The sequence below is a fragment of the Cebidichthys violaceus genome, unplaced genomic scaffold (assembly GCF_023349555.1).
Source record: "Cebidichthys violaceus isolate CVI_PGR_0920_01 unplaced genomic scaffold, fCebVio1.0.p SCAF_2, whole genome shotgun sequence".
Lineage (NCBI taxonomy): Eukaryota > Metazoa > Chordata > Actinopteri > Perciformes > Stichaeidae > Cebidichthys > Cebidichthys violaceus.
In genome coordinates, this window is record NW_027176372.1 from 19,596,883 (window position 1) to 19,622,286 (window position 25,404).

The 25,404-nt window shown below is 43.4% G+C and overlaps 1 protein-coding gene across 2 annotated transcripts; it reads left to right on the forward strand.

Moving 5' to 3' along the window:
- Positions 1–992: 992 nt before the first annotated feature.
- On the forward strand, positions 993–16,187 carry bcorl1 (BCL6 corepressor-like 1). Of its 2 annotated transcripts, none has more exons than XM_068715068.1 (12): positions 993–1,093; positions 3,341–3,425; positions 3,528–6,119; positions 6,392–6,524; positions 6,861–7,325; positions 8,287–8,474; positions 8,726–8,992; positions 9,094–9,260; positions 10,441–10,586; positions 12,414–12,491; positions 13,623–13,794; positions 14,394–16,187. In XM_068715068.1, the coding sequence occupies exons 2-12, from the start codon at positions 3,420–3,422 to the stop codon at positions 14,752–14,754; spliced, it is 4,575 nt and encodes a 1,524-aa protein (XP_068571169.1). In that variant the 5' UTR covers positions 993–1,093; positions 3,341–3,419; the 3' UTR covers positions 14,755–16,187. The 2 variants fall into 2 exon arrangements, with proteins under 2 accessions (XP_068571169.1, XP_068571170.1); XM_068715069.1 differs by having other exon boundaries at positions 6,395–6,524.
- The last annotated feature ends 9,217 nt before the right edge of the window (positions 16,188–25,404 follow it).

The window sequence follows — 25,404 nt, forward strand, 5'->3', positions numbered from 1 at the left end:
CCGACGGGAGTAGCGCGAGGGCTTCGCGGAGACTCCGCTGCGCATGGAGCCGTAGAGGCTTCCCGTGGTGGTCCGTGGAGTTAAATATATTGCCCCCCCTCCTCCTCCTCTCTCCTTCTTTTTTGGTGGCCACTCCAGCAGCTCAATTGTGTGCAATAAGTTGTGTCACCCACCCAGTTGTTGTCCAGCTGGCTACTTTGTTTTTTTGCGAATAAAGAGTCGGTGCAGCCTGGTTCTCTGTGTTATCAGCGCGTGGGATTGATTATTTGTTTGTTAAAAAAGACAAAAAAAACAAACACGTCCACTGGCAGACGGTGTTACCTTTGTCGGGTGCTCGTGGGAGTTGTGTTTGTCGGGCTCTCCCCTTCGCATTGATGTTGACTTACCTTATCAGGCGGAGATGTGACACATTGCCACATTGTTGTTTCTCCGACGCGGCCACTCGATGTTGGTTTCAAATGTAGCTCCTGTCACTCCGCGTGCCCCCCCCCCCCAAAAAACAAAACAACCGTCCTTCTATCCGCGTTGTCCACGTCATTCAGGTGATGTTAACAGGGGGGGGGCTCCCTCGTGCAGCCCGTGGCCGTGTTTAGTGTGTAGATGGACCGATCACCTGAGAGCCTTTCTCTCATCATGGAGACTGTTCTCCATCTCCGGCGACAGAGCAGCGAACCCGGAGCTCTCCAGAGTTGTTCCGTGCTGATATTAACAACAGAGGAGGAAAACAAACAAATTGTTTTCAGAGTGTTCTCCCCACACAACGTGCATTGTGCACTTTGTTTCCCCCACACACACACACACACACACACACACATGACCGTGGTGCGCGTGTCTATTGTGCTGAACAGTGAACTGGCCGGTCTGAAGTGGGGCTACAATAACAACAACAACAAAAATCATCTGCTTCCGTCGTTTTTTTTTTCCTCCAAATGTAACGTCAGGCTCGACTTTGTTTTGTCTGAAGCGGTGTTGCCCACGGCGTGTGCGCCGGACTGCTGCATACATTGAGTGGCCTACATCGGAGCTGATGAATGCAAATGTTGGTGTCGGAGGAGGAGACCGCGTATGATCGCGGCACAAAGACAAACTAGCTGTAAGCAACTGTTGTGCGGTAATGAATGCAGACCCTCCTTCACACACTGAGCGGCATCTGCATCGCTGGAGCCCCCTTTTTTTTTTTTTTTTGTTCAGCCCGTGCTCGCAGATTCCCGCAGAGATCGTTGTGTCAGTCATTATGTGCATCATAGTCGTTATGTTTCACTGGCTCCAGGGGGGAATATCCCCCCTCCCCCCAAAAAAAGCTCTTTTTTTTTTTAAATGTTGTGCCTCTAGTACCTTTTTTTTTTTATAGTCGTCTCATTTACTTGCAGATGCGCTCGCCTGCGCTCACCTCCACCTACACAGCCTACCAGGGGCTGCGTGTGTGTGTGTGTGTGTGTGTGTGTGTGTGTGTCGTATCTGAGGGTATTTGAAATGATAGCAGGAGAGATGGAACTGTTTGATTATTATTCATAATTGTGTGCGTGGTTCGCATTGTTTGGTGAGGGAAGGTATGAATTGTGTTGTCAAAATGTCCTCTCTTTTTTTTTGTGTGTGACTTTCTCAATGGAGGAGCAATGGGTGGAATTTCATGTCTAATTTTAGATCACACTGCATGAACCCCACATTAAGACTGCTTTCAACTTAGGTGGGCTGCTTTTTTTTGTAATCATAAACAATTACCTGTCCAGTGATGGTTGAGAGACTAAACTTTTGCTCTCTTCCCGTCATCCATATTTGCTCCAGTGTGCATCAGCGCATAACACGTTGAGGCTGCCGCTCACCAATAAGACATCATTTGAGCAGTTACAGCTGATTACCTCATGGATGGATTACTGAGTGAGTGGGCCGCAGGTCACAGGGCATGAGCCACACTCCCTGTTTTTGACTGTTATAAGCATTTTTCATTTAAGTCATAGGACTCAGTCAAAACTGGGGATGTTGAGTATTTGCTGATACAGACCCTCTCTTGTATTTATTACCAGCCACCGTGACAGCGACGCTGGTATTGTTTTCACCTTGTGAGTCTTTGTGTGTGTGTGTGTGTGTGTGTGTGTCATCGCTGCAAAATGTGGTCCTGGAGTTGGCTTAACTGTAGCAGGAACTACCACAGAAGCGGTTCTGAGTGCTTCGCCAAGTGTTTAGAGTTCAGTCTGTGCCTCTGTGGACAGATTTTTTTCCCCCGCGATAGCATTGTAAGCTTTAAAGATACAGTCACCAAACTTTACAGGTGTGTCGTTGAGATCAAAATGGATGCTGTGTTCATAGGTGGGTGTGGTCCAAGCAAGGGTGACAGAAGTAGGGGGGGGTAACAAGTGGGGAAGGGGCCATTGCCCCCCCCCCCCCCCTCAGTTTACGCCCCCAATTTGGCATCGCAAAACTTAAGAAGTGTATAGTTAAGATTTCGAAGACGGGTGTGTTCAGAGGGTGCAAGACGTAGGGGGTAGGAAGTGAGGAAGGGTCCATTCCTGGCTAGTGTGATCCCATCACAAGGTGGTCTCTAAATTTAACAGTATTGTTTTTTTAATCCTAAAACAGCTGCACACTGCATACCAAGGCTACAGTAAGCCATATTTAAAATAAGCAATTTAGATGTTTGACATGCATCACAGATTTACTTTAATATCTTGTATCGTACGGTATTTGGTATGATTTGTGTGTGTGTGTGTGTGTGTGTGTGAGAGAGAGAGAGAGAGAGAGAGAGAGTCAGTGTGGGTCTGTTGTAGCAGAAGGGTTTGAAGTGGAGGAAGCCTCTCTTCATCACTTTAGATTAAAGTTTAACCAGGAAATAAAGTGGAGATTGGCTGCGAACAATGCGAAGGGGCGATGTGGTATTTGGGAACGGGGGGCCTTTTATTTGTCTCCGTCGGTTCATAATCTGTCTGTATTGCAATGCATTAGGTCTCATTTCATTCACTGAATATCCTGTTTTCAGTTAAGATAAATCACGCTCCAGATTGATCACACTGACAAATTGTTAGTATTCCCCGCAAGCAAGCAAGTAAAATCAAAGGGAACAACAGAACAAATACATTCTTCAATTCCTCACACTTCTCTCAGCTACCCTAAATTGTCTCTCTGCTCTGAGGAAATTGTAACATATCTGGCCTTCAAGCCTGTCTCAAAGAAAGGAACTTTTCAATTTCCCAATGTTGGTAACTCTGAATCATTTACTGTTGCATTGAGTATGTCTTATTCCTTCATGAAGAATTGAATGGAAGTCTCCTTTGTGATTGAAACCAGAACAGCACCAACAGTCCTTTTTTTTCCCCCCATCTTCTTTGTCTCGTGTGTTCTGCAGCATATCGCTGTATTTCAAGGAAAACTCTCAGCCGACTGACTCAGCTACCCCTGAGGCATGTTGTGTTAAAGAAACACCTATGCAGGTAATTGTTTTTCTTTTCATTACAGTTCAATTTCTAGATTAGAGCATCCTTTTTCTTTTTATCCAATTAACATCGGCCTCGTGATCTTCTCTTATTACTCAGGTGGATCCTACACTAATGAATGTAGGGGATGGAGGCACGGTGAGCAGAGAGATCAGTGCTCCAAATAAAGCGTCTGCTAGTATGGTGGGAAACCCCCCCCAGACGCTACCCTCTGAGTTTAGAGGAGATGTTACCCTCAGTCAGCAAAACAAGACCACACCAACAACAGACTGTAAGACAGCGAAAGCCTGCCTGGACACTAGCAATTACAACCACAGCCCTGAGCTGTCTCCACCTCAACAGCCCAACAATGCACCGACGTCCGGCTCAGCCCTCACCGGCTCAGAGAAGAGAGCAGACAAAAGGGCAGAGGCCCCTAAACTCAAGGCGGATGGTGCCGGGCTCCTCCCCGCTCCCCAGTGGTCAAGTGGCGTGAAAGTCAGCCGTGAGGACTCACTCAGCCCCTGTCACAGCACTGTGACGTCCAGTAAGAAATCGCACCCGCAAACACAATCCGTGCAAAGTGTACCACCTGGGTTTCAGTGCTCCACCATGTTTAAACCAGCCCAGCCTGTCACCTTCCTTCCTTCCACAAATTTTCCCTCTCCACTTTGTAAAATCACTCTTCCACCAGCATTGGGTCAGATCGCGGCACTGAGAGAAGCCACAGCCAGTCAGTTTCAGAAAGAAATCCAGCCTCAAAGCTCGGGTGTCGGAGGGACACCTCTCATGCGGACCTATCCCTATCCGTTCTCGGTGGGCAGGACTCCGGCTGCGGAGAAAAAAGCCGGCGCATCGTCGTCGAAGCTTAAATCGAACCATTCGTCTAGTAAGAATTCTAAATCTGTGGGAGAGCATATATCTTTAGCCTCAGTGGTGGCTTCACCAGCTATTGCCCTACCATTGCAGCACCCTTCATTAACTCCTGCAGCACCCACCCGCTACACGCTGTCTCCCACTGCTGCCATTTGCTGTGGTTCTGCTCTGGCCAGCATCACCTCTCAGAGCAGACTGCTGAACCATGTGGAGAAAAGCAACAGCCTAGACAAGACAACCACGGGCCCTCTTAAAACGACACCTCCCTCTGCTTCAGATGACCACACAGCTTGTTCTGTTGAACCAAGAGATGTACCCCTGGATTTATCTGCTAAATCGAAACGTCCAAAATGCATAACTGACCCTCCTGTTGCGATGGGCGAGACTCACAATAACGAGTCAAATCCGAGAGATTTTCTGAACTCAAAGAGGGCTCATTCTACAACGTATAGCTCAACTGTGCAGTACCCTATCCTACCCAACACCCACAGAAATGGATCCCATCAAAAGCAATTAAATAGGCCTCAGAATCACCAGGCCCAAGAGTCCAAACCAACCTGGGGTAAGGGATCTTCTCAAGACTCCGTAAAGAACATCCCTGGAACATACGTTGGTGTGGCCAGCCCGATACTGGCTTCTACTCTACGGGGCAAAGACGGAAAAGGGACTTTTGCCGATGAATTTCAGAGTTTTGCAAAGCAGGAGTTTATATCTATAATTGACCAAGGAGAGCATCTGGCATCGGGAGGAAAGAAGCCATCCTGCACGATGAAGGGCAACCAACATGCTCACAGTGTCAAGCATGTTAAAAACACCAGCATAGCCATAACTAAGAACTGCCCCTCTAAAGCAGCCCTCACTACCGCCCTGTCGAGCTCCGCCAGCGCTCAGACTCATCAGAAATCTCGAGCCGGCAAAACAGCCGCGCCGTACTCCACCGCCGTTGTCAGCCCAGCTTGGCAGCAGCCACCCAATATGCCGCACCAAGCCTCGTCTGTTCAGAGAAAAATCACACAAGGGTCTCCGAAGACGAAGGGTGCCACGGCTACAGAAGGATCTAACGTTCAGAGTGGCCATCACAGCCCGTCCAACCCCGAGGATGATAAGTGGGAGAGGATGAAGTCTCCCCTGTCGAACCTCGCGTCCATCGTAAAGCAGCAAGCTCTCGACACAACGGCCGAGGGCAACGCTCAAGCTTCACCTGTTGCATCAAGAAAAGCTGATGGTCTGAATCCACTCTCTGGGAGCCAAGACACCCAACCCAAACAAACTGCTGCGTTTGAATACCCAGCGTACTGGTCTGTGGAAAAATGGGCTGGTTTGCCATCTCAAGGGGATTCAACTCCAGCTAAGAAGAAGCACGAGAAGGCGAACGCCACCGAGCCTCTGGAGAATAATAAGGAGTTAATCGCCGGCCAGGGAGAACACGTGGGACTGCCGGCGAAGCAAGGCTTCTCAAAGCCTGCGGGCCATCTCTTTGGCAATGCATCAACCAATGGGAACAGGCTGGAGAGCAAACTAGCCCAGGTGTTAGAGGGGGAGACGTTGAAGAAAGAAATGGGGGCGTCTGACGGACCCAGTGAAAAACTGGACGGCGTGGTGGCATCTATTCTGACAGGCCAGTGTGCGACGGGAGGCGACACGTTCGACAAGAAAACAAACGGAACCAAAGAGGAGTTGCCAACCAAAGCGAAAGCTGCTGCCGTCAAACAAAAGAAAACCAGTCCTAAGAAGCCAGCGAAGGAGAAGTCGCCACCGGACTCATCAAAGAAGACCGCAGGAAAGAAGAAGCAAGACATAGAAAAAACTCCAACCAAAGTGTCTTGTCAAAAGAAGGTAGATTACCTCTATGTGTAAAATATCTTTGTTCTTTTCTTATTATCTCCCCGTGGTTGAATTTTAGGGAAATATTTTAGGCAGCACTCTCATCAAGATTTTAACAATTGATTTGATGATACAGAGCTCCTTTTCATACTACGAATCCACGACTGATGCTTTAACTTCCAACGGCTTATTGTAAGACTGTTTCATGCTCTCTGTCATCATGAAAGCTTTGTGATCAATGGCATCGAACACGGCGCGCTGACTCTGTCCCCTGTGTATTCCAGCAGAAGAAACGATGTGCACCTGTGCAGGAGCAGAGTCTGTCAGCGGGGAAACTTTCTCCACAGAGTAAAGAGCCGACTCCGAGGGACAAGATCAGTCCCAACAAGGTTGAGCAACCAACCCGCAACAAATCTGGTAACGTCTTTTGTTTCTTATAATCCTGTGACATTTACAGCCCTGACAAGTTCTCCCAGCATGGACATATTTCTGATATCTATCTCAGATTTAATGATGCTTTCAGTTGAGTCAGACATGTAGCATTTTATTGAGCTCACAGGCAGATTACTCTCTCGTAGCTTTAGTTGTGGAGATAAATAGCCCGCAGTCCGTCTCGGTGGCACGGTAGTTTATGTAGGAAGCAGACAGAAAATGTCACACGTATTGTCTGGATGCCGTTTCTTTTACGTCTCAGTGAAACTTCTATGCAAAGAAGCTCTTGTGAATATGAACGATCAAATGTGATCTAATCAGTTGCAGATAGCGGCAGCAGTGCTCTAGAGACTCCGGAGTCTCTCAATCGCTCTGCTGTATCCAGTAAGGAGGCCGACGCTACAGGGAGCTTCATCCCAAGGCTGAGGAGAGGACGGCGGCGAGCTGATGAGGCTCGACTCGACCTCTGGGGCTTCGCGACGCCTTCCCCTCCCCCCCCACAAATGCCTCCTCCTCCAGTTTCCCCATCACCCCCCGTGATTCCCACCCTACCCACCCGCCGTCCGAGAGGAAGGCCCCGCTCGACCCCACTGCCAGAGCGAGCGATTCAGGGAAAGGGCAAGACGGCCGGTGCAGAGGGTGAAACGCCGGCTCCCAAGAAACGCCGGCGATGCCGTAGCAAAAAGTATCAGACTGGAGAATACATCACTGAGAAAGACAAGCTGGAAGATGGGGAGCACCTCGAAGAAGCGGATGCCCTGAGACGGGACAGCGGAGTCCCAGCGGGTACGCAGCTTCTCTCTAGAGATCAGCAGTTTTCAATTAACAGTTTCCAGCCCGAGTTTTAATCAAAAGTACAACTGTTGGTTACAGATGTGACTGAAAACCATAATGTTATAGTATGAATCTGTAGGAGTTGATTGGTTGACAGAACATTTAGATTTAGTCGATTAAGTAACCATTTGGACAATTGACTAATCGTTTCAGTAATTTGTTAAACATAAATGCCAAACATTTATTTCCAAATTCTCCACTGTGAGGATTTTCTGCTGTTTAATATTCATGTAAATATTTTTGGGTTTTGCACTGTTGTTAAGACAAAGTAAGACATTTGAAGATGTCAACTTAAACCCCAAGTAAAGATAATGAATATATATATAAACTATTTTCTTAAAATGTTTAAACAATCGGTTGAATGTGGTGAGCCCTGAGTGTGTTTATAAAAAATATTCCTCTTTAGGAAATAAAGATAAATAATTCAGAATTAACAATAAGAAAGCTTAGCAAGCGTCTTCTATAGTTAATACGTATTACAATAGACACGGACAAATTAAGACAACGTACATCTTTGTATAAAAGTACATAGGAAAGTATTATTGGATATTATACAGTATATGATGACAGACAAATATTGAGATATATTTAACATCTGACAAACGCCAAAGATTCTGAGGACAGCATATGCAATTTTCAGTATATATTCTTGAGGTGCCGACTGTGTCATGTCCACATCAGCAAGGCCTCTTCAGGTACCTGTTGATGTGGATGAGCCATTGTTTCAATAGCTACCAAACAGTCTGATGCACCTGAAATATCTCATGCTCCATGTTTGGCTTGGCAGTCCCTTTACAGCACTTTAAAGATAAGATGGGTGATGTTGAAATATCACGGTAGTTTGAGGATTTTTCACTGTGTTCTTCTGTTTGGTACCACCCCACATAACCTTCGATCCTATTTATCATTTTAGATCCACAGGCGGATCAGTGTTCGAGTCCCACCGCCTGCAGTCCAGAGCCTCCTCCGAGGAGACCCTCGTTCACTCGCTCCGGGTCGGTCCGCTACCAGGAGAGCGAGGTATCTCCGGAGTGCAATGACAAGCCTTCAGGGAAGAGGAAGTTCAAAAGCAAGCACTTAAGTGACAACGATGAGCAGAAGGTAAGATGTTTGATGTATTATAGAACATTTCAAAGCCTACAGGCTCGAGTAATCTACAATGTCCCATGAATATATTAGCTTACAGTGCCCCCCTGTGGCTAGATATATACCATGTGTGGCACATTTATGATGGCAGCTGGTTTAATGCTGCGCAGGTTTTTGGAAGAGAAGAACCCGCTGCCTTAACTTGGCGATGCATTACAAGAGATTGCATTTCACACACTGCTCTAATCAATAAATCTGTATTTTAGGTTAAGACCAAACGCAGCAGCCTGGGCAAGCGTGCTGCCTCACTTGCCCTGGATAGTGATGGCGCTGATGTAAAAAGAACAGAAAGCCTCCCACCCACTCCAAAAAGTTTGCCATCGTCTCCACCCAATAAGAAAGGCTCATCGGGGAAAGTTTGCAGCTCAGAGTCTCCGCCCAAAAAGCCCGTTCCTCCGGAGGTTCGGCGGCTGATTGTCAATAAAAATGCCGGGGAGACTTTGCTGCAACGTGCCGCACGCTTGGGCTATCAGGTAAAGTCCACCCGTTTCCTCGTGTGGTATCGCTAACATGACAGTGTACCTCTTTGAGTCATAATGTGACACGGTCCGTCTGTACTTCCTCTGCTGTGCAGGACGTAGTCCAGTACTGTCTTGAGAAGGACGTCAGGGAGGTCAATCGGCGCGATAATGCCGGTTACACAGCTCTCCACGAAGCGTCTTCTCGAGGCTGGACTCAGATTGTCCAGATGCTGCTGAACCACGCCGCTGACGTCAACTGCAGCGCCCAGGATGGGACACGGTGAGGCCTCCTGGTGCAGGATTTACAGTGGTGGTTGTAGTTCGTTGGGCGTAACCTTTTGAAACGCATTTGAGCACAGAGATTACTATCTTTTTGGAGCCGTCCGTCTCATCTCAAAGTCTTTGTTGAGCTTGCTAAAATGACGAGTGTTTGTATATTGATGATATCAATGTGATGGACGTAATGTCTTGCAAAAGTATTCACCCCCATAGCGTTTTATAAAAGAAGATTTGGAGTTCGCCAAAGAGCATGCAGGAGACTCCAAATGTGTTTTCTAATTTCTTTTCACTAAGAAATTACTTTTTTTTCTGGCCACATGGCTTAAAATGTTCCTATGGACAGATGCAATCTCCGCTGTGGAGCTTTCCCGCTCCTTCAGGGTCCTCTTTGATTAATGTCCTCCTCGCCTGCCGTGACTAATAGTCCTCTCTTGGCATGTTGTGGTGCCATATTCTTTCTGTTTTATCATAATGGATTTAATGGTGCTCCGTTAGCTCATATGAAAGATCATGTGACACTTTGATCGGTGAACTTTATCTCAAAATTCTATTTATTTAAAAATATTTTTGAATGCATTTCTTCTTTTTTTTTTACATTTCACTTCATCAATATTGATTTTTGTGTAGGTTCATTACACAAATAGAAATCAATTATCCAGGTTGTAATGCAACAAAGTAGGAAGAAAAGTCAATTGGGGGGGGGGGGTGAATACTTTTACCTGGCACTTTATATTGCATTTCTTATAAATGTTTTAATGGAATAATTTATATTTTGTGGCTGAAAATATGAACAATACTCAAAAAATCATTTAATTGTTGTTACACTCACTCTCCTGAAAGCGTAGCCACTCTACAGGTGCTAGGAGCAGTAATGAGCATCCTCGCTGGCAGGTTGTATGTCATGATTAAGATTATATTCTCGCTGCATATCTCAGTGAGGGGCTTTTTTTTTTTAGTGATAATAATTCCTGTCACCTGTTTTAGCATATTTACTTTTCCGGTCGAAGGAGTTTGTCTCATTAAAAAAAAAAATAACGGTTACACAAATTGTAGTTAATCCCAGAAAGTATTAGTTTTACTGAAGTACATCGTGATACTCCATACACAACAAATTAGCAGACAGATTGAGGTGTAACGTTGTCCAATCCCTGAAAGACGTTTGTGTTTTGTCCTCTCTTTAGGCCCCTTCATGACGCAGTAGCGAGTGATAACCTGCCCATAGTCTGGTTGCTTCTGAACCACGGTGCGGACCCGACGCTGGCCACCTACTCTGGACACACTCCGGTCAAACTGGCACACAGCCCGAGCATGAAGACCTTCCTCACAGGTAGCCCGACCATTTTATCAGCCCGTGTTTCCATCAGTAACTATTTAGATGAAATACACATAATTCCAGATTGTTAGAATGCCGTTTTTTCTTTTTAACCTCCGGCTAAATTCATTTTTCACATCATCCACAAACACTTCAGACACAATATACAACACATCACAAAGGCTGTGATAAAGCTAATTGCATTGAGACATGTTGTATTTGCCAACTTAACAGTCACCCATCAAGCAACGTGTCAACACGTTAATAAGCCTGTGCCCACTCCCACTGCATCACAGTTGGCACAGCAAGCACTAAACAGCTTGCATGCAGCTGCATACGTGAGAAATGCCGAGTGTAACATCCACACAGGGCTCGACATTAATTGTTTGAGCCACAGAATGTTTTGTGGTCTTACAGCTGAATTTTGGTTTCCAGAACTGAAACTGTTGTCCGGGTGAGAGGTAACATTTAGAAGTTTGTAGCTGCTGGACTTGGATTTCCGTACAGTTTAGACGCTTTCAAGTGGTTTTATATGGTTTTACTGCTGAATTTGTATCAGTGAAGAGATTGAGCAGACTCATTCATGACCACGCGGACATCCTCATGTTATTGAATAGAAATCAGTGAGACTTAAGTCTTGTCAGGAGGCCGCTGTGGTGAAAACACAGCCCATGCCAGTTTAAATATAACTTTAATTGAAGAGAAACATGAATTTGGTGTTGTAAAAGCTTCCATTGATTTCTCAATTAATGCTCATTGAGGAAAATGCTTTAAATTTCCTTCCCTATGATCAATATCGTTCTATAACTGAGCCAGGCAAAGTGATTAATTACGCACCGGGCTTCCTGCGAAACATCCGAAACGCATGACTTCCTCTTGGTTGTCATATTGAACCCAAAGAAAATCCTCCAGCCAGCTTGTTAACAGGAACTCTGTCTTTAGCTTTGTAATTAACTTACTTTCACATCACTGTTGATGGTGTTTTAAGGTCTTGGCCAAGCTGCGGAGAGTGAGGAAACACTCCCCATCAACTTGGCTGCAGTATCAGCGGTATCAGTGTTTAGTGGAGTGTGTTAGTCTCACAGCATGTGTCTCAGGTAAACAGAGAGACGAAGGCTCCGTAATGCATTACAACAAACGGCTCCGATGACACAGACGCACACAAAACGAGCTGCAGCATTAACTACAGCTTAAGTTAATTTGTTGATTCAGAGTTCAACTTTAATGTTTTTTTTAAACTTACCCAGTCGAGTAAGTGGGTCAGAAATCTGCTCGCCCGATAAATTCTTACTCGCCCCTTTACAAATTGTGGTATCGATTAGTGGTTATCTTGCGGCAAACTGCGCCGTACGTTGTCGGAGTTTGTCGCCGCCCAACTGAACTCCTGTTTCCAGGATGATGCGTAAAGTAATGCTCACTTTGTAAGGCGCTGCTATTTCCTCCTGATCCATACTGCAACCTTTCAACAAAGACGATAAGGAAGCGAGGTTGGCTCAAGTTTCAAGTTAAGTTCATTCATAGTGAGCATTTAAAACAACAGTTGGCCAAAGTGCTGCACAGCTGTAAATCAACAACACAATATATAAGAAAGCTCACTACTTAGCTACTGCTGAAAAGAAACGCCTCAGTAAATCCTTATTGTTTAGCCCTGTTATACTTGTTTTATTGACAATTATTTTGTGACAATCACAACTAATGATTACGTTTTGCTCAGTCTTAACAAGGGGACAAGCATTAATGTGAAGTCCTGCCTTCATGTTTTCAGATTGACTCATAGTGGAGATCAAGAGGTGACGTGTAAACTGAAAATATAATCTATAACGTTGTTGTTTTTTTCCCCAGAATATTTCACAGACCTGGAAGGACGTAAAGAACTGGATCTCGGCTCACCCTGGGATTTCTACAGTAGCTCCCTCTTTGGTAAGAAACCTTGTAACGGTCTGATCTGTCTGCCAATCCATCAGTCCACTGATCAGTCGGTAAGCTGGCTGTGAGGGAGACGGGTGGAGGCCTGTTGCAGAGCTGACCAGGTGGCTGCAGGGAAGTTATTGCATTGTAGGACTCACTGGGACACAAAGCGGTGTTAGCCTTGTGTACCAGCATCAGAGTTGTGCTGTAAACAGCCACAGGGAGCCAGTTATCCAGTGGAGGATGAACAGGATTAGAGTTGCATGGAAGAACTGAGGGAGACTAAAGAGAAAGTAGACTGCAGCTAAACTGAAGTGACAAAAAATGTTGGTAACTTGTAACAAAAAAGCTTTTATATGTAACTCCCAACGACGACAAATATCTTTTATTATATTTTACTGCCACTCTGCGAGTGGTGATAAATAGTATCTTAAGCTTGTCATTGATTGGTGTAATTTATGTTGCCACTGTAGAGTGATGTTCCACGACAGATTTGACTTTTCCAAGGAGCATGACCATCACTGGGTTTCCACATTTGAAATCATCCGTAGTATTTTCTGCATGTCCAATTCTCCCAATTCTTACCTCCATGATGCCAGTCTTTAACGTTGCATCTGTTTCTGTACATGTATGATTACATAGTAATTTAATTTCTCTCCTTTGTGTTATTTCTGGTGATGCCTTCTCACAGTGGTGGTAGATAGGGAGGATCATTTTATCTATTGTCTTTAGAAGCTTTTGTGCCATTCATTATTGTAGAGTTTGAGGAAAAAGCCTTGCAGACTTGAAGTGAGATAATCACATGAATCACAAAGCTTTAATTAGTACCTGTATCTGTTTCATTGTGCCAAAGTGTTCATATCAGTAAATGCATTGAATTACACTCTGCTTACTGTCCATCATCTTAAATTGTCCACCAGTAAACTGGTGTGCCTTATTTTGATACGTCTCTATGTAGGGTGTTATTAACTTCAAGCTGCGACTGACACCATAAAGTTTGTGTTCCTTTAACTGATCGCAGCCTCACCAGCTCTCAGTCGCAGACGTATTATAGTTGTTGTGAATAGACCGTCCACTAGGAGGCGTCCAAACTCCATGTCAGCGCAGAAACATCCAGTTTGTCTGCTCCTCTTCATCTCACAGAGATGGACCAGGAGCCGTGCTGGGACTTCCTGCTGTCCGAGCAGAACCAGGACCTGGAGGAGGATGCGACAGGAAAAACTGAGCCGGACTCGGACAAAGATTGCCTTCTGTTTGAGTTCTCCTCCGAGCCTCTCTTACCCTGCTATCACGTCCAGGTGTCATTAACCCAGGGGTGAGTTCACCAACATATAAGATGTATGTATGTATCTGCCATATACGTTTTTAGGCTGGAGCCAAAAAGTCACACAACCGAGTTATGGCTATTTAAATGCAATGTAAATAACCCCTATATTGTCTCAGTTTGAGTCCTCCCTGCCGGGTTTGTAGCCACATCTTTCAAAGTCCTCATTGAGCTGGATTACTAATGTGGATAGAGTTTCAAATCTCTGCTTTATGTACCATATTAGCATCAACCACAACCAAATCAGTCTAAAAACTTAGAATTTGGTCAACAAATATTTCAAATTCTTTATCGGCTAAAACCTGTAAAAAGTTTAAATTATTCAGTCCCAATTTGTGGGATGGGATCATACGTGTGTAGTTTAAATTAATGTGTGTGTGTGTGTGATGATGATTTTCTCTCACTGAATTGTTTTGTTGTGTATTTACACTCAGTAGTCAGTTTGCAATAAATCCCATCTTCATCAGGTTAATACCTCTGATATATTCAGTGGAGTTGTTGTGGGAAGAATTATGTTAATTGGAGGATGATTTGAGGACAGTTGGCTGATATCAGGCATATTTCTCTCTCTCTCTCTCTCTCTCTCGCAGCTTTTGCAACTGGTTCCTCCTGACCGACGTCCTCAAGCGTCTGAAGATGTCGGCTCGGATCTTCCGGGCGCGTTACCCGCACCTGGAGGTGGTGAGTCTGTCGCGTGCTGAGCTCTTGAGGCAGGTGTCGATCAGCCAGGTGAGCTCCACTTTGGCTTCACCATACAAAGGCAAAAATAAGGAGGAGGAAGAGAAGGAAGAAGAAGAGGAGGCGGGACTTGTGGATCTGGTGCGATGTGTACCAGAGCTCCAGAGACTACTGGGATCCTCCATTGACATCCTGCAAGAGGAGGAGGAGGAGGAGGAGGAGGAGGAAGAGGAAGAGACACTGACAAACACAGGGAAGCCTCGCAGCCGATAGCCTCTCTTTCACCCTGCAAACTGTTGTCAACCCAAGTCCTTCCCTGCAAGCAGCAGCTCAAAGGAAACCTCTCCGTCCAATGTAACGAGGGTCGTGGGTTTTAACTCCAGCGACAGTAATGACACTCCACCCATAACCTTTGACCTCAGACAGAAGGTGATCAAGTCATCACAAGGACCTGCACACGGGAGTGGTCGGTGCTGTAACGCAGCTTTCAGGTTCCTATCTATAGGTATATTTGAATACACGAGAACTATTGAGCAAACCTTTTGTATTGATTCTGTATGTACATTGGTAGTGTATATGTGTATCTTGCCATCAGGGTTAAAACATTTGGTTATATAAATGTATTCTTGTGGCAAAAAGGACAAATGATGTTGAGGACTTTTTGTTTGAGTTTGTTCCCGAGAGAAAGCGGTATTTTTTTTCCACGGGAGATCAAGACTTTTATCTTGGTGAACTCTTGCGTAAAGCTAAGACGCTTAAGTCAGGGAGGCCGCTGGCCCGGATGGTTCTGGTTCTGTCAACCTGGGAGACCTGGAGACCTGCAGAGAAGAGACCACGGCACATAATATTCAAATGTATTCAGAGCTTCATTTCAATTCTTCTCCTCTGTATCGTTTTTTCGCTTTATCATCCTCGAGAGATGGTTACTGGACGGACCTAGTAGCTTACGGCGTTTATCACAAAGTGAGCGTGGGCGGCACGGAGCTGTCGACGTCCCTGCTCAAAATATGAAATGACGTCTTTTTGGACCTTTTTGAGATTGAGCGTTTGTTTACAGAGCTGGACAGATAGTAGTGTCCTCCACTCCCCAGGTTGCACTCCTCCTGAACTGATGCAGAATCCTGTGGATCTCTCTCAGAGGAAAAGTAGTCCCACCTCTGGAGTCCAGAGGCTGCTCCCGTGTCCGAGGAGGTCGAGGCGCCCTCTTTAACTGCAGCCACGTCCCGATATGAGATCCCAGAGTGCTTTGTGTTGCAGTGTTTTATTTACACTGTTTGTTGTGCTTAATTTAATAGTCATTAATATATTTGACCTCTTGTGTATCTGACAAGCCTATCTATGAAAAAAAAATTGCTTTGTATGGTTGGTGCTTCATTTTGAAATGTACTTATTAGGATCCCTTTATTCTGACATTTTCCTCCCTCATTCAAGAACAGTATTTCAAAAAAAAAAAAAAAAAAAAAAAAAGCTAAAGTACAGTTTTATTGTACTGGTGCTAAGACAGATTTTGTGTTGACAATCAATGATGTTTTGGTTTGAAGTCACAAACTAATAAAAGATATTTAAGATGAAGAGACTTAAGGTGTAAAGAAAAGTATAGTTTAGTTAAAGAAAACGGGAAACAGCTGAAAGACTGAGCAGTGTGGGAAGAGCCTTTTATTTGATTCTTTTATAAGAAATCAACAAGAATAAAGCATGATTGTGAATTATAGTTATTTCCTCTTTGTTTTGTCAGTTGGATTGTTATGATGATAGCTGAATTGAATATTCAGGGACGAACTCCCTCAGGCGTATTTCAAATGATCCGTTCGGTTTCAGACGTTTTACTGGATAAATGTCTTTTTCTTTTCTTTTTTTTTAATCACAGATAATTTGCCCCTCAGAGGAATCGTAGGAAGAACCATTACATTAATCTGTGCTGAACCTGAGGAAACCCGTTTTACATTTAAACCCCAATCAGCTTTATCTCACGGCAGTGTTGGCAGTTGTGATTCAGCGCTATGATGAGGAAGCGCCACAACCTGGGCGTCCCAGGGGAGCAGTGGTCGAGGGTGCATATTACGTTATCACTACGCCATTGGTTCAGTTTTAGATAGTTCCCTTCGATGCACATCGTCTTTTTTTTACTCTCCCCATGTTGCCTGTCTGTCTCTACTGTCAAGCTTTTGAATAAAGGTGAAAATGACACAAAAACGTATATATAATTTAGTAAAAACCACTGAATTCTAGAATAATTTGCCTTGAGGACCAGCCCACAATGTTTGGAACGTTTTGCTGAATCAGCTCTTTTTTTCAGGCACAGACTGAAAAATCCTTTTTGTGTGTGATGTTTGTTTGTGCCTGAGGAAGATCTGATTGTTCGAAACATTTAAAAGACACCGACGAAGCTGAGAACAGTTTAGATTCTACTTTTTGTCATCATATCTCTAGTTTGGTCCAGCAGAGCTTTTTTTTCCCTGCATAGTAATCATCCTTCCCACAGATATGAAGCAGGATTCAAGTGTTGACTCAACAAATCTCAAGGTCCATTTACTCGCTTGTTGTGGAGCTTTCGATCGCCTCACACGGTCTTTATCATCAGCAGAGTGACTTTTTGATATTGTCTTGTTCTCTGTTGATTCCAAGCTCTAAACTTTTGAAAGGAGAAATAAGACAATCTTCCTCTTATAAATGAAAGGTTTAATTATTATAAAAATATACACACTCTTGCTAACTTCAACACACAAAGTGGTTTTGCTGCTACAGCCTTTCTCTGTCTGGAGTGACCAGCAGTGTTTGGAGGCTAAAGTCTTACATAAAGGTTACTGTGTAACTGGCATTACTGCGTCAGTGCGCCGCTATAGAAGGATTTAGTATTTATAGTCTCACTTTAAGCCATAGTGGATGAGACATACTCAGAATCTACGTCTCCAAGTCAGCTGTGCTCAACTCAATCTGCTGATAAAGGCCGTTTGGTTCTGTAGAAACCTCCAGTACAAGGGGAACGGTTAGTGGACAGTTTGGTTGAGATTGTTTTATAAGGGTCAAAAATACACTCTCAGGACTGTAAATGTTAATGTTTTATATCCGATAACTCAGACACAGAGTGTTGTCTCATTCATTTTATCCACTAGAGGGAACCAGTGACAGTGACTGTTAATATTAAAAGTGAAAGGAGCATTTTGCTGCCTGTTTCTCTTACTCTATCTGATCTCATTAAGCTCAGATACATGAGTTAGTAGTGACTTTACTGTACAAATAATTTCACCTCACGTTCTATTGTTTTGTCTAAAAAAATATACATAGATAACTCTGCTTCAAGCCCTTGTGAGGTTACAATCTCACCTTTACGAAAGGTGTGTTTCCTTTAATAATAGAATATTTTCTCATGTGAAAAAGCGAGAACCCCAGGGCTCTGTTCTCAGCCCTCCCAGTTACACTAGATATATCCGAACTGATATCCGAAAGATTGACAGTTAGGAATCTTGGTGCTGTGTTTGATTCAACTCTTTCTTTTCGTCAGCACAGGAAAATTCAGAAATTCTTTCACCAATGCAGCTAAAATATGGTCTTCTTTAATCATGGCTGATGCAGAGATCCTAATTCAGGCCTTTGTGTCGTCCAGACTGGATTATTGTAATGTTGTTGTCGGGCCAAAGGGCCATTTCCTATCATACACCTGGAACAATCTTCTTATGGACATCAGTCTGATTCTGTTGAGGCTTTTCAATTAGTTGCTTATTCTCTACTCATCTGGGTGGCGGGTCGGTCTCGATGTATAATTTAAGCCTAGTAGTTCTGCAGACAGAAAAAAACAACCCATTATCTTTCTGAAGGCCAGTGCTTCTCAATAACCCTCTGTTTCCTTGTGTACCTGCGACCTCTCTTTCGCTCCTGGCTGTCGGTGCCTCGTTCCACATGTCGAATCTCTCTCCCTCCGCGTGTTTGTTTCATTCTCACGTCTGCGTGACGGATGTGCTCGAGATTTGCTTATGTGTGTGTTTGTGTAGCCTGTCCTCTTTCCAGGTTACATGGTTGAGAGGAGGCCGTGTAGGTCAGGCTCTAGCTGTGTGGAGACAGCCTGGATGCTGCTTGACATCCTCCTGGTTCTATCTTTTTAATATACAGTATGTTCACATTCACAAGGATTGTCTGTATTGTAATTTTATTCTGTTGTTTCTTTCTGTACACAGTGTCCTTGCTCTTCCTGACGTTTCTTCCATTTCCCCACGTTATAGGTTTTTTGTTTGTTTTGTTTTTCCTTATCCGAAGCGATGGTCAAAAGACTTTTTAGTTTCTACAAACTATTTTAAATGCAGCTTGTAACTGATGCTGTTCGAGACACGATGGAGCCTCATGCAGTGAAGTAACAGAGCCAAATACCAGAAGAGGGCATCATGTGAGACAAGTTACAACCTCTGTTTAGCCCGCAGGGCAGCTGTTCATCTTCCATGAGAGACTCAACACACATAAAGGTTTTATGTTAATTTAATAAATGTATTATTGTTACCCATTACAATGAAATCATTTACATCAGTTTCAGCTAATGGCATTATTTATTTACAAGAAATGCACAAATGCTTACCTTGTATTTTACTTTCTATTTTGAAGCTGAACTTCAAGGATAAAATTAAGGAATGCATTTTAAAAATAAGTCAAGAAAAAGAAGCATATTTCTTCCAATGACACCACTAATATCTGAGCCACCATAATAATCTGTAATACAACATTTTCCCTGCAGCATATGGGCCTCTGTTTGAAGTCTCAGTGTGAATGTGATGTGTTGTTGTACTGCGATGTGACATAGCAGTCGTCGCCCCGTGCAGGCCCCATGGTGCAGATGGTCCGACCCTCAGCGAAACCTGTACGGTCCCCATGAGGTTACTAGAGTTCAGTCACTGCTGCTGCAGCGCTTTGTCTCGATGGCATGTGGCCAGAGTTTAGGCTGTTTCATTTCGATTTATATCTGATTAAACTATTTTCATAATCTACTCCTAATTGCATGATGATTCTAAAACAAAAAAAATTGGCAAATTTGGCACCTCAAACTTAAAAATGCAATTGTTTTTTTTATGTTAAACTTTATCCAGATTGTTCAAGCTTTTCCAAGTGAAGGGATCATGTGTCTGTGAGTTTTAGGAGTCTTTGGGAAATCTTGACTCTCCTGTAAATCAAGCCTCATTACATCATACATGTGCCGGGCTCTCGGGCCCGCCCCCTTCACCGAGCCCCTGCCATACCTCACCGCTCATTGGCCACCTGTTGTGAGGCAGTGGCATCTGATTGGATGAAAACGAGGGCAAGTCTGCACAAGACCTACTGACAGACTGACATGGAAAGAGGAAGGGAGGCCAGCCTTACATGGAGACAAAGGGATCATAAGGGAGAGCAACGTTTTGTACAACAGCACATTATAGACACTACATTAAGTGTGTGTGCGTGTGAGGAAGATGTATATATCCTTTACCTTAAACTTACTATATGTCATAATAAACCATATTCTGTTTCTTTTTACCAAACCTTCCAATGAAATGATACCCTGTCTTTTCAATCCAGTCAAAGCAACACATGCCATCATGCTTCAAGAGGCTTTTCAGGTTGTCAATGGTTATTTTGTACCCGTCTGTATATTAGTTGTTATGATAATGAGCTCCTCTTAGGCTTCAGGTTTACCGAGGACATCTGGTATAACAGTTACGTAACAGTCCTCTTTGGAAAAAAAAACAAAAAAACCACACAGAGAAGGGGGAAGTCCTGCCCACTTAGCTGGCATAAAGCTTAGCCTCGATACTTCCCTTTTCTCTCAGTCCCCATTAACAACTCGCCCACCAGAATCTTAAACATACCAGAATAAACGTTGTAATCTGTCTGAATTGTCCTTTGGACGTTTGGGGAATGTTTTAGTGCCTGAGACAGATCAAACTAGCTTTCATCCCGTGAGACTACACAGGGCTCTTTTGTTAATATCAGCAGGGTTTAGATGAATGTGTTCTCTCTCTCTCTCTCTACAGCCAGTTACGTCTGCTAGAGTCTGTTGAATGTCTGTCCACAACACATTGATAAATCATACAAGCTGCAGCACTGCTTTGAAATAGCGCTCTCATAGGATGCTAAATGTGCTTTGTTTGTGTTGATATCAAGAGATCTACTGGCGTTTAATCCGCTGCAGCTCTAAATATAAGCCAGGCGCGCAAAATAACACTGTCATGTATCGGCCCTCACTATGTCACAAGAAGCTTGACCTCGTCCAGACATCGGAATTAGTTTTGATATTTGTCCAAACATTTCAGCCAGCCTGAGAAACCCAGTCACCCAGACACAGTAATAAAATCTGATTGAAATCATTTGCACTTTGAGTTTACAGCCACATGAAGGTTAAGCAAACTAGAAGAGGACTACATTGAAACGTGCGTGCAGATATCATTATAAAAAGATTAAAAGATTGTGGTATAATAATGTATAATTTGAATGTGAAATAAACTGCTGTTGAAGTTGAAGCACTGAAAGGAGCTGAGGGGTCAGTTGAAATGTAAATTGAAGTGTAAGAGACGAAAGCAGACTGAAACCGCAGTTGACGTAAAAACACTGAAAGCAGTTGAGTTGTCAGTTGCATGATAAATATTGTTTGGGAGTTGCAGTTTAAGTTGAAGTACTTACAGGAGTTGCATTGTTAGTTGAAGTTGAAGAGCAGTAAAAAAGTGTGATTTATTTGTTGATTAATGAGCTGAAAGCAGTTGAACTGCAATGACTGAAAGCCAGTGTGAGTTGCCAGTTTGTATTTAAGCACTGAGAGACTTTGAAGAGTAAGCTGAAAGCAGTTTAAGTGTCAGTCATGTAAACATTGAAAGGAGCTGACGCGTCAGAAGTGTATTTGCTGACAGCAGGAGCGAAATTTTTGTTGATATTTAACACAGAAAACTGTTGAATCGTCAGTTGAAGTGTAGGTGTTGCCTTTGTATGCAGCCAACATTTCAGCCAGCCTGTACATGCATTTAAAACTCGCCCAGACATGAAATTGGTTAAAATGGAGAAACTCTTCACTTCTGCATTTTTTATGCTACATGTGATTTCTCACCAACAACAAATGATAACAAAAGAACTTGACAACCCCAAAATCCTCTCGCTGAAAGGTAAAGTTTTAGCTGTAAACAAAAACACTCTGACGGTGGAAATTTGATCACTGCAATTTCTGTGGATTGCAGCGATTTCCAATAGCTCCACTAACAACAGAGGGCTGCATTGTTACTGAACACACTCACACACAGCCATTGTCTGGCCTCTTGTCTTGAAGAATGGATTAAATGCAGCGACCAACCAGAGATGGACACTGGCACTGACCTGCAGAGACCTCGTGTCTTTTACCTGTTTGCGGAGCAGACCCAGAGGACTTCAGTTGCAAGGGATGACCCTGATGGTTATCACCTACCTGATAATTACAGTTAACCGAGTGCAGTCACTGTATAAACATACGAGGGCCAGTGGTGGGAAGTAGTTTTACATTTTATTGTATTTCATACTTCTACTTCAATATATTTAGGAGTAAATATTCAGCTACACATATTTTCCAGAATACATTTTTCCATACAAAACATTTGAACAACTTCTAAAATGTGATGCATTATTATAAATCACACTTAACCAACACAACACTCTGAACGGGGCAATTCTGTTGAATGAATACTTTTGCTTTTGATGCTTTAAGTACATTTTGCTGATAATACTTGCATACTTTTACCTAAATAAAAGCTCTTAGTGCTTCTTCCACTTCTGCAAACGACTCACAGAGATCATCTTTGGAAGAATATACACACAAAGAAAAAAACATATGCATGCAAAGCTCCTGATTATGCGTGTGTACATTGTGTGCACGACAGAAGGTTGTATTGACCTATATTAGACGCACATAAAGTGTGTGAGCAGCACACAAGGCCGGGCGGAGGGGATTGTTCGCTCTCAGAGACGCTCTGTGTCAGGCTGTAAGCTGCTCCAGCTCGACTCCACACCCACTCGCCTTTTAAATAACCTCATACATCCTCCTCCTCCCCCCCCCCCCCCCCCCCCCCCCCCCCCCGCACGGAGCTCGCACATACTGATCCTGATGTGGTGTTCACCAGCGATGGCAGAGTGTCGTGTTCTCCGAGGGTTTGCAAGTGTAACGATGTGGGTCGATGGGTTTTCTTCTGTAAAAAAGGAATCCCTTTGTAACCCAAAAAACAGAGCTATCAGTCGAGGCCAGAACTTATCATAAAGACGAGGAAGAAGGAAGGAGGAGGAAGGTGGGTGGTGCCTCTGTGTTGTAGGAGTTCAGCCTCTACCTAAAAGAGAACAGAGTGTTCCTGGCTTCACGTCTGTGTCGCCATGCTGACAAGACAACAGAGATAAAGCCGATCTGAAGACCTGACAGACATTTAATCTGCAATATTTTGTTCCATAATCAAAGTTTGATATAGAGGCCTTATTCAGACCCTTCACTTAAGTACTAATACCACAATGTAATACTCATTTAAAAGAAAATCCTACGTATGTAAAAGTATTACATGCAACTTGTACTTAAAGTATTCATCATGTAGAGGGGCTTCTTTTTTAAATTATTGCAAAATTACCATTGAGACGACAATGGAAAATTCCAAAATATTATGCATGTCTTTCAGTCTGGATGTCTTGCTCCATGTAGAAGGGTTAGGGGGCCCATTTTTCTATTCGACCATGGCTGTAGATTACTTAGATGTACAAGTACCAGCTATTCATTGATATAGCTTTGTATTAGAATATATAAAGGAACAGTGTGTTGGATTTAGGGGGATTTATTATAATAATACTATAATATTCATAGCTATGTTTTCATTAGTGTATAATCCCCTGAAACCATGAAGCGTTGTGTTTTTGTTAACTTAGAATGACGCATTTATATCTACATAGGGAGCAGGTCCTCTTCAGAGTCCATCATGTTGCGCCTCAGTGATTCTACTGTACAGTAGCCCAGAATGGACAAACCAAACATTGGCTCTAGAGAGAGCATTTGAGAGTGTTTTTCACTTCCTTGTATGTGGTTGATCCGTTTCTAGTTATACTGTACTCACTTTTAACTATATTCTTTTCAGAATATTACTTTCTTACCATATAACATCGCGCAAAGCCTGAGGACAGACTCAGTTTTCTTCACAGATGTTTCTGCTGTTCTTGTGCTGCAAGTGAGACGTTGCACACACAGAAATGTTAATGAAATCAGTGAGCATGCTGGTTATCATTATTTCTGCAGCACAACAAGGCAGCGTATTGTAAATCTAAGCCGTGCACAACAATGTGGGCTTCACCGTCTTTCACATGAGACAATTTTACCGCATGGCAACGCCTAGCTAAGCTGACTCCACTGAATGCAGGCAACATACAATGATGACATTACACAACAACAAACCTGTTAGCAACAGTTAGGTCCAAGTTAAACAGCCGCTGGAGATCACCTTCCAGTTTACCTGGCTGAATGTAACTAAGTTAATTTACTCACACTGTACTTAAGACCAATTTTGAGTTACTTTACTTGAGTATTTCCGTTTAATGCTAGTTCTACTGGACTATATTTTAGAGGGAAATATTGTTCTATGCTGGAAACTTTATTTTTACCTTGAGAAAACATGTAGATTATGAAAAACTCAAGGTCTCACTCGCTAGCTTATACCGGAGCTCTCGACCATATCCAACAGCCACCAGAGCAAACTCCATAAGATATGGTCAAACGTTTTGCATATTTAATAAAATACTGCTCACAAAATTCACAAGTTAATGCACCAGTAATAATGATCCAGTGTTGCCTTTATAAACTAAACTACATTTTGCAGCTAATATCTTTGTACTTTGGTTAAATGTTAAATGCTAGTAATGGAGTATTTTTAATGCAACTTGATACTACTTCCACCACTGCCAGTAAGTGAATTGCCTGCTGTAAAATAACATTATTGACCCTACCTGTGTCAAGTCAATTTGACCTGCCACACAAATTAATAATCTCTGCTCTGTCTGATTATCTGAAGCTGTATCTCTGTCAGGTAGGAGTTTACAGCTGCTAAGCAATAGACAGTGCTACAAATGTCTTTGTTGAATCCAAATCTTCTCACAGTTTCAAGCAAACACATATTTGTCTCTTTTGTTTGATTGCACAGTTAACTAAAATGTTTCACTGGGTATTAAAGCAAACAACACAGTGAATGCACTCCGGTGTTGACTCAGGGAGCAGCTCTGTTACCGTAGGAAAGTGCAGAATATGGCTGACCCGAGCAAACAGGGTTTAGGCGTGACTGCCAGGTATATATTGATGCTGAGAGCACTGCTAAAAAGGTATAAACCTTTATTTAGAGTTATTGACCCTTAGACATCACCTGTATCATGGCAACTTGACTTACCTCACAAATAATCTCTGCTCTGTCTGGTTGTCTGAAACATTATCTCTGTCAGGTAGGAGCTTTACAGCATGTTGAGCAATCAACAGTGGTGCTGAAATGAAGACTGTAGACGCTGCCACTGTCTGCCAAGTCTGATCACGCACCCTCATGCTGGCAGGGAAGGTGGGCCAACCACACGGAACTTCAAGAGGCCTTTCAACACCAAATGTCTCCCATGCCTCAAGATCTGTTGGTCACATTGCACTGAACCCGAAACCCCTTTACGACACGCCAGCACTGACCAAAATATCAGAAATCTAATCTACTGTTTACGCTTAGGTTCTGATACATTAAATATAGTATCCCACTTTTGAATATGGACTTTGAAACAGCTTTATTAACAGCTGCTGTACACATTGATGAAACAGCACAATTTACTCTCAACTCTGGAGCCATTTCAAATGGGTGGTTGCAACAATTTGCTCTCCGGTTTCTCAAGACATGAACGTGACTTGGGAGACTCGAGCATGCAAGCAGTCGGAGCTGTATTACAGAATATCAATGTCAT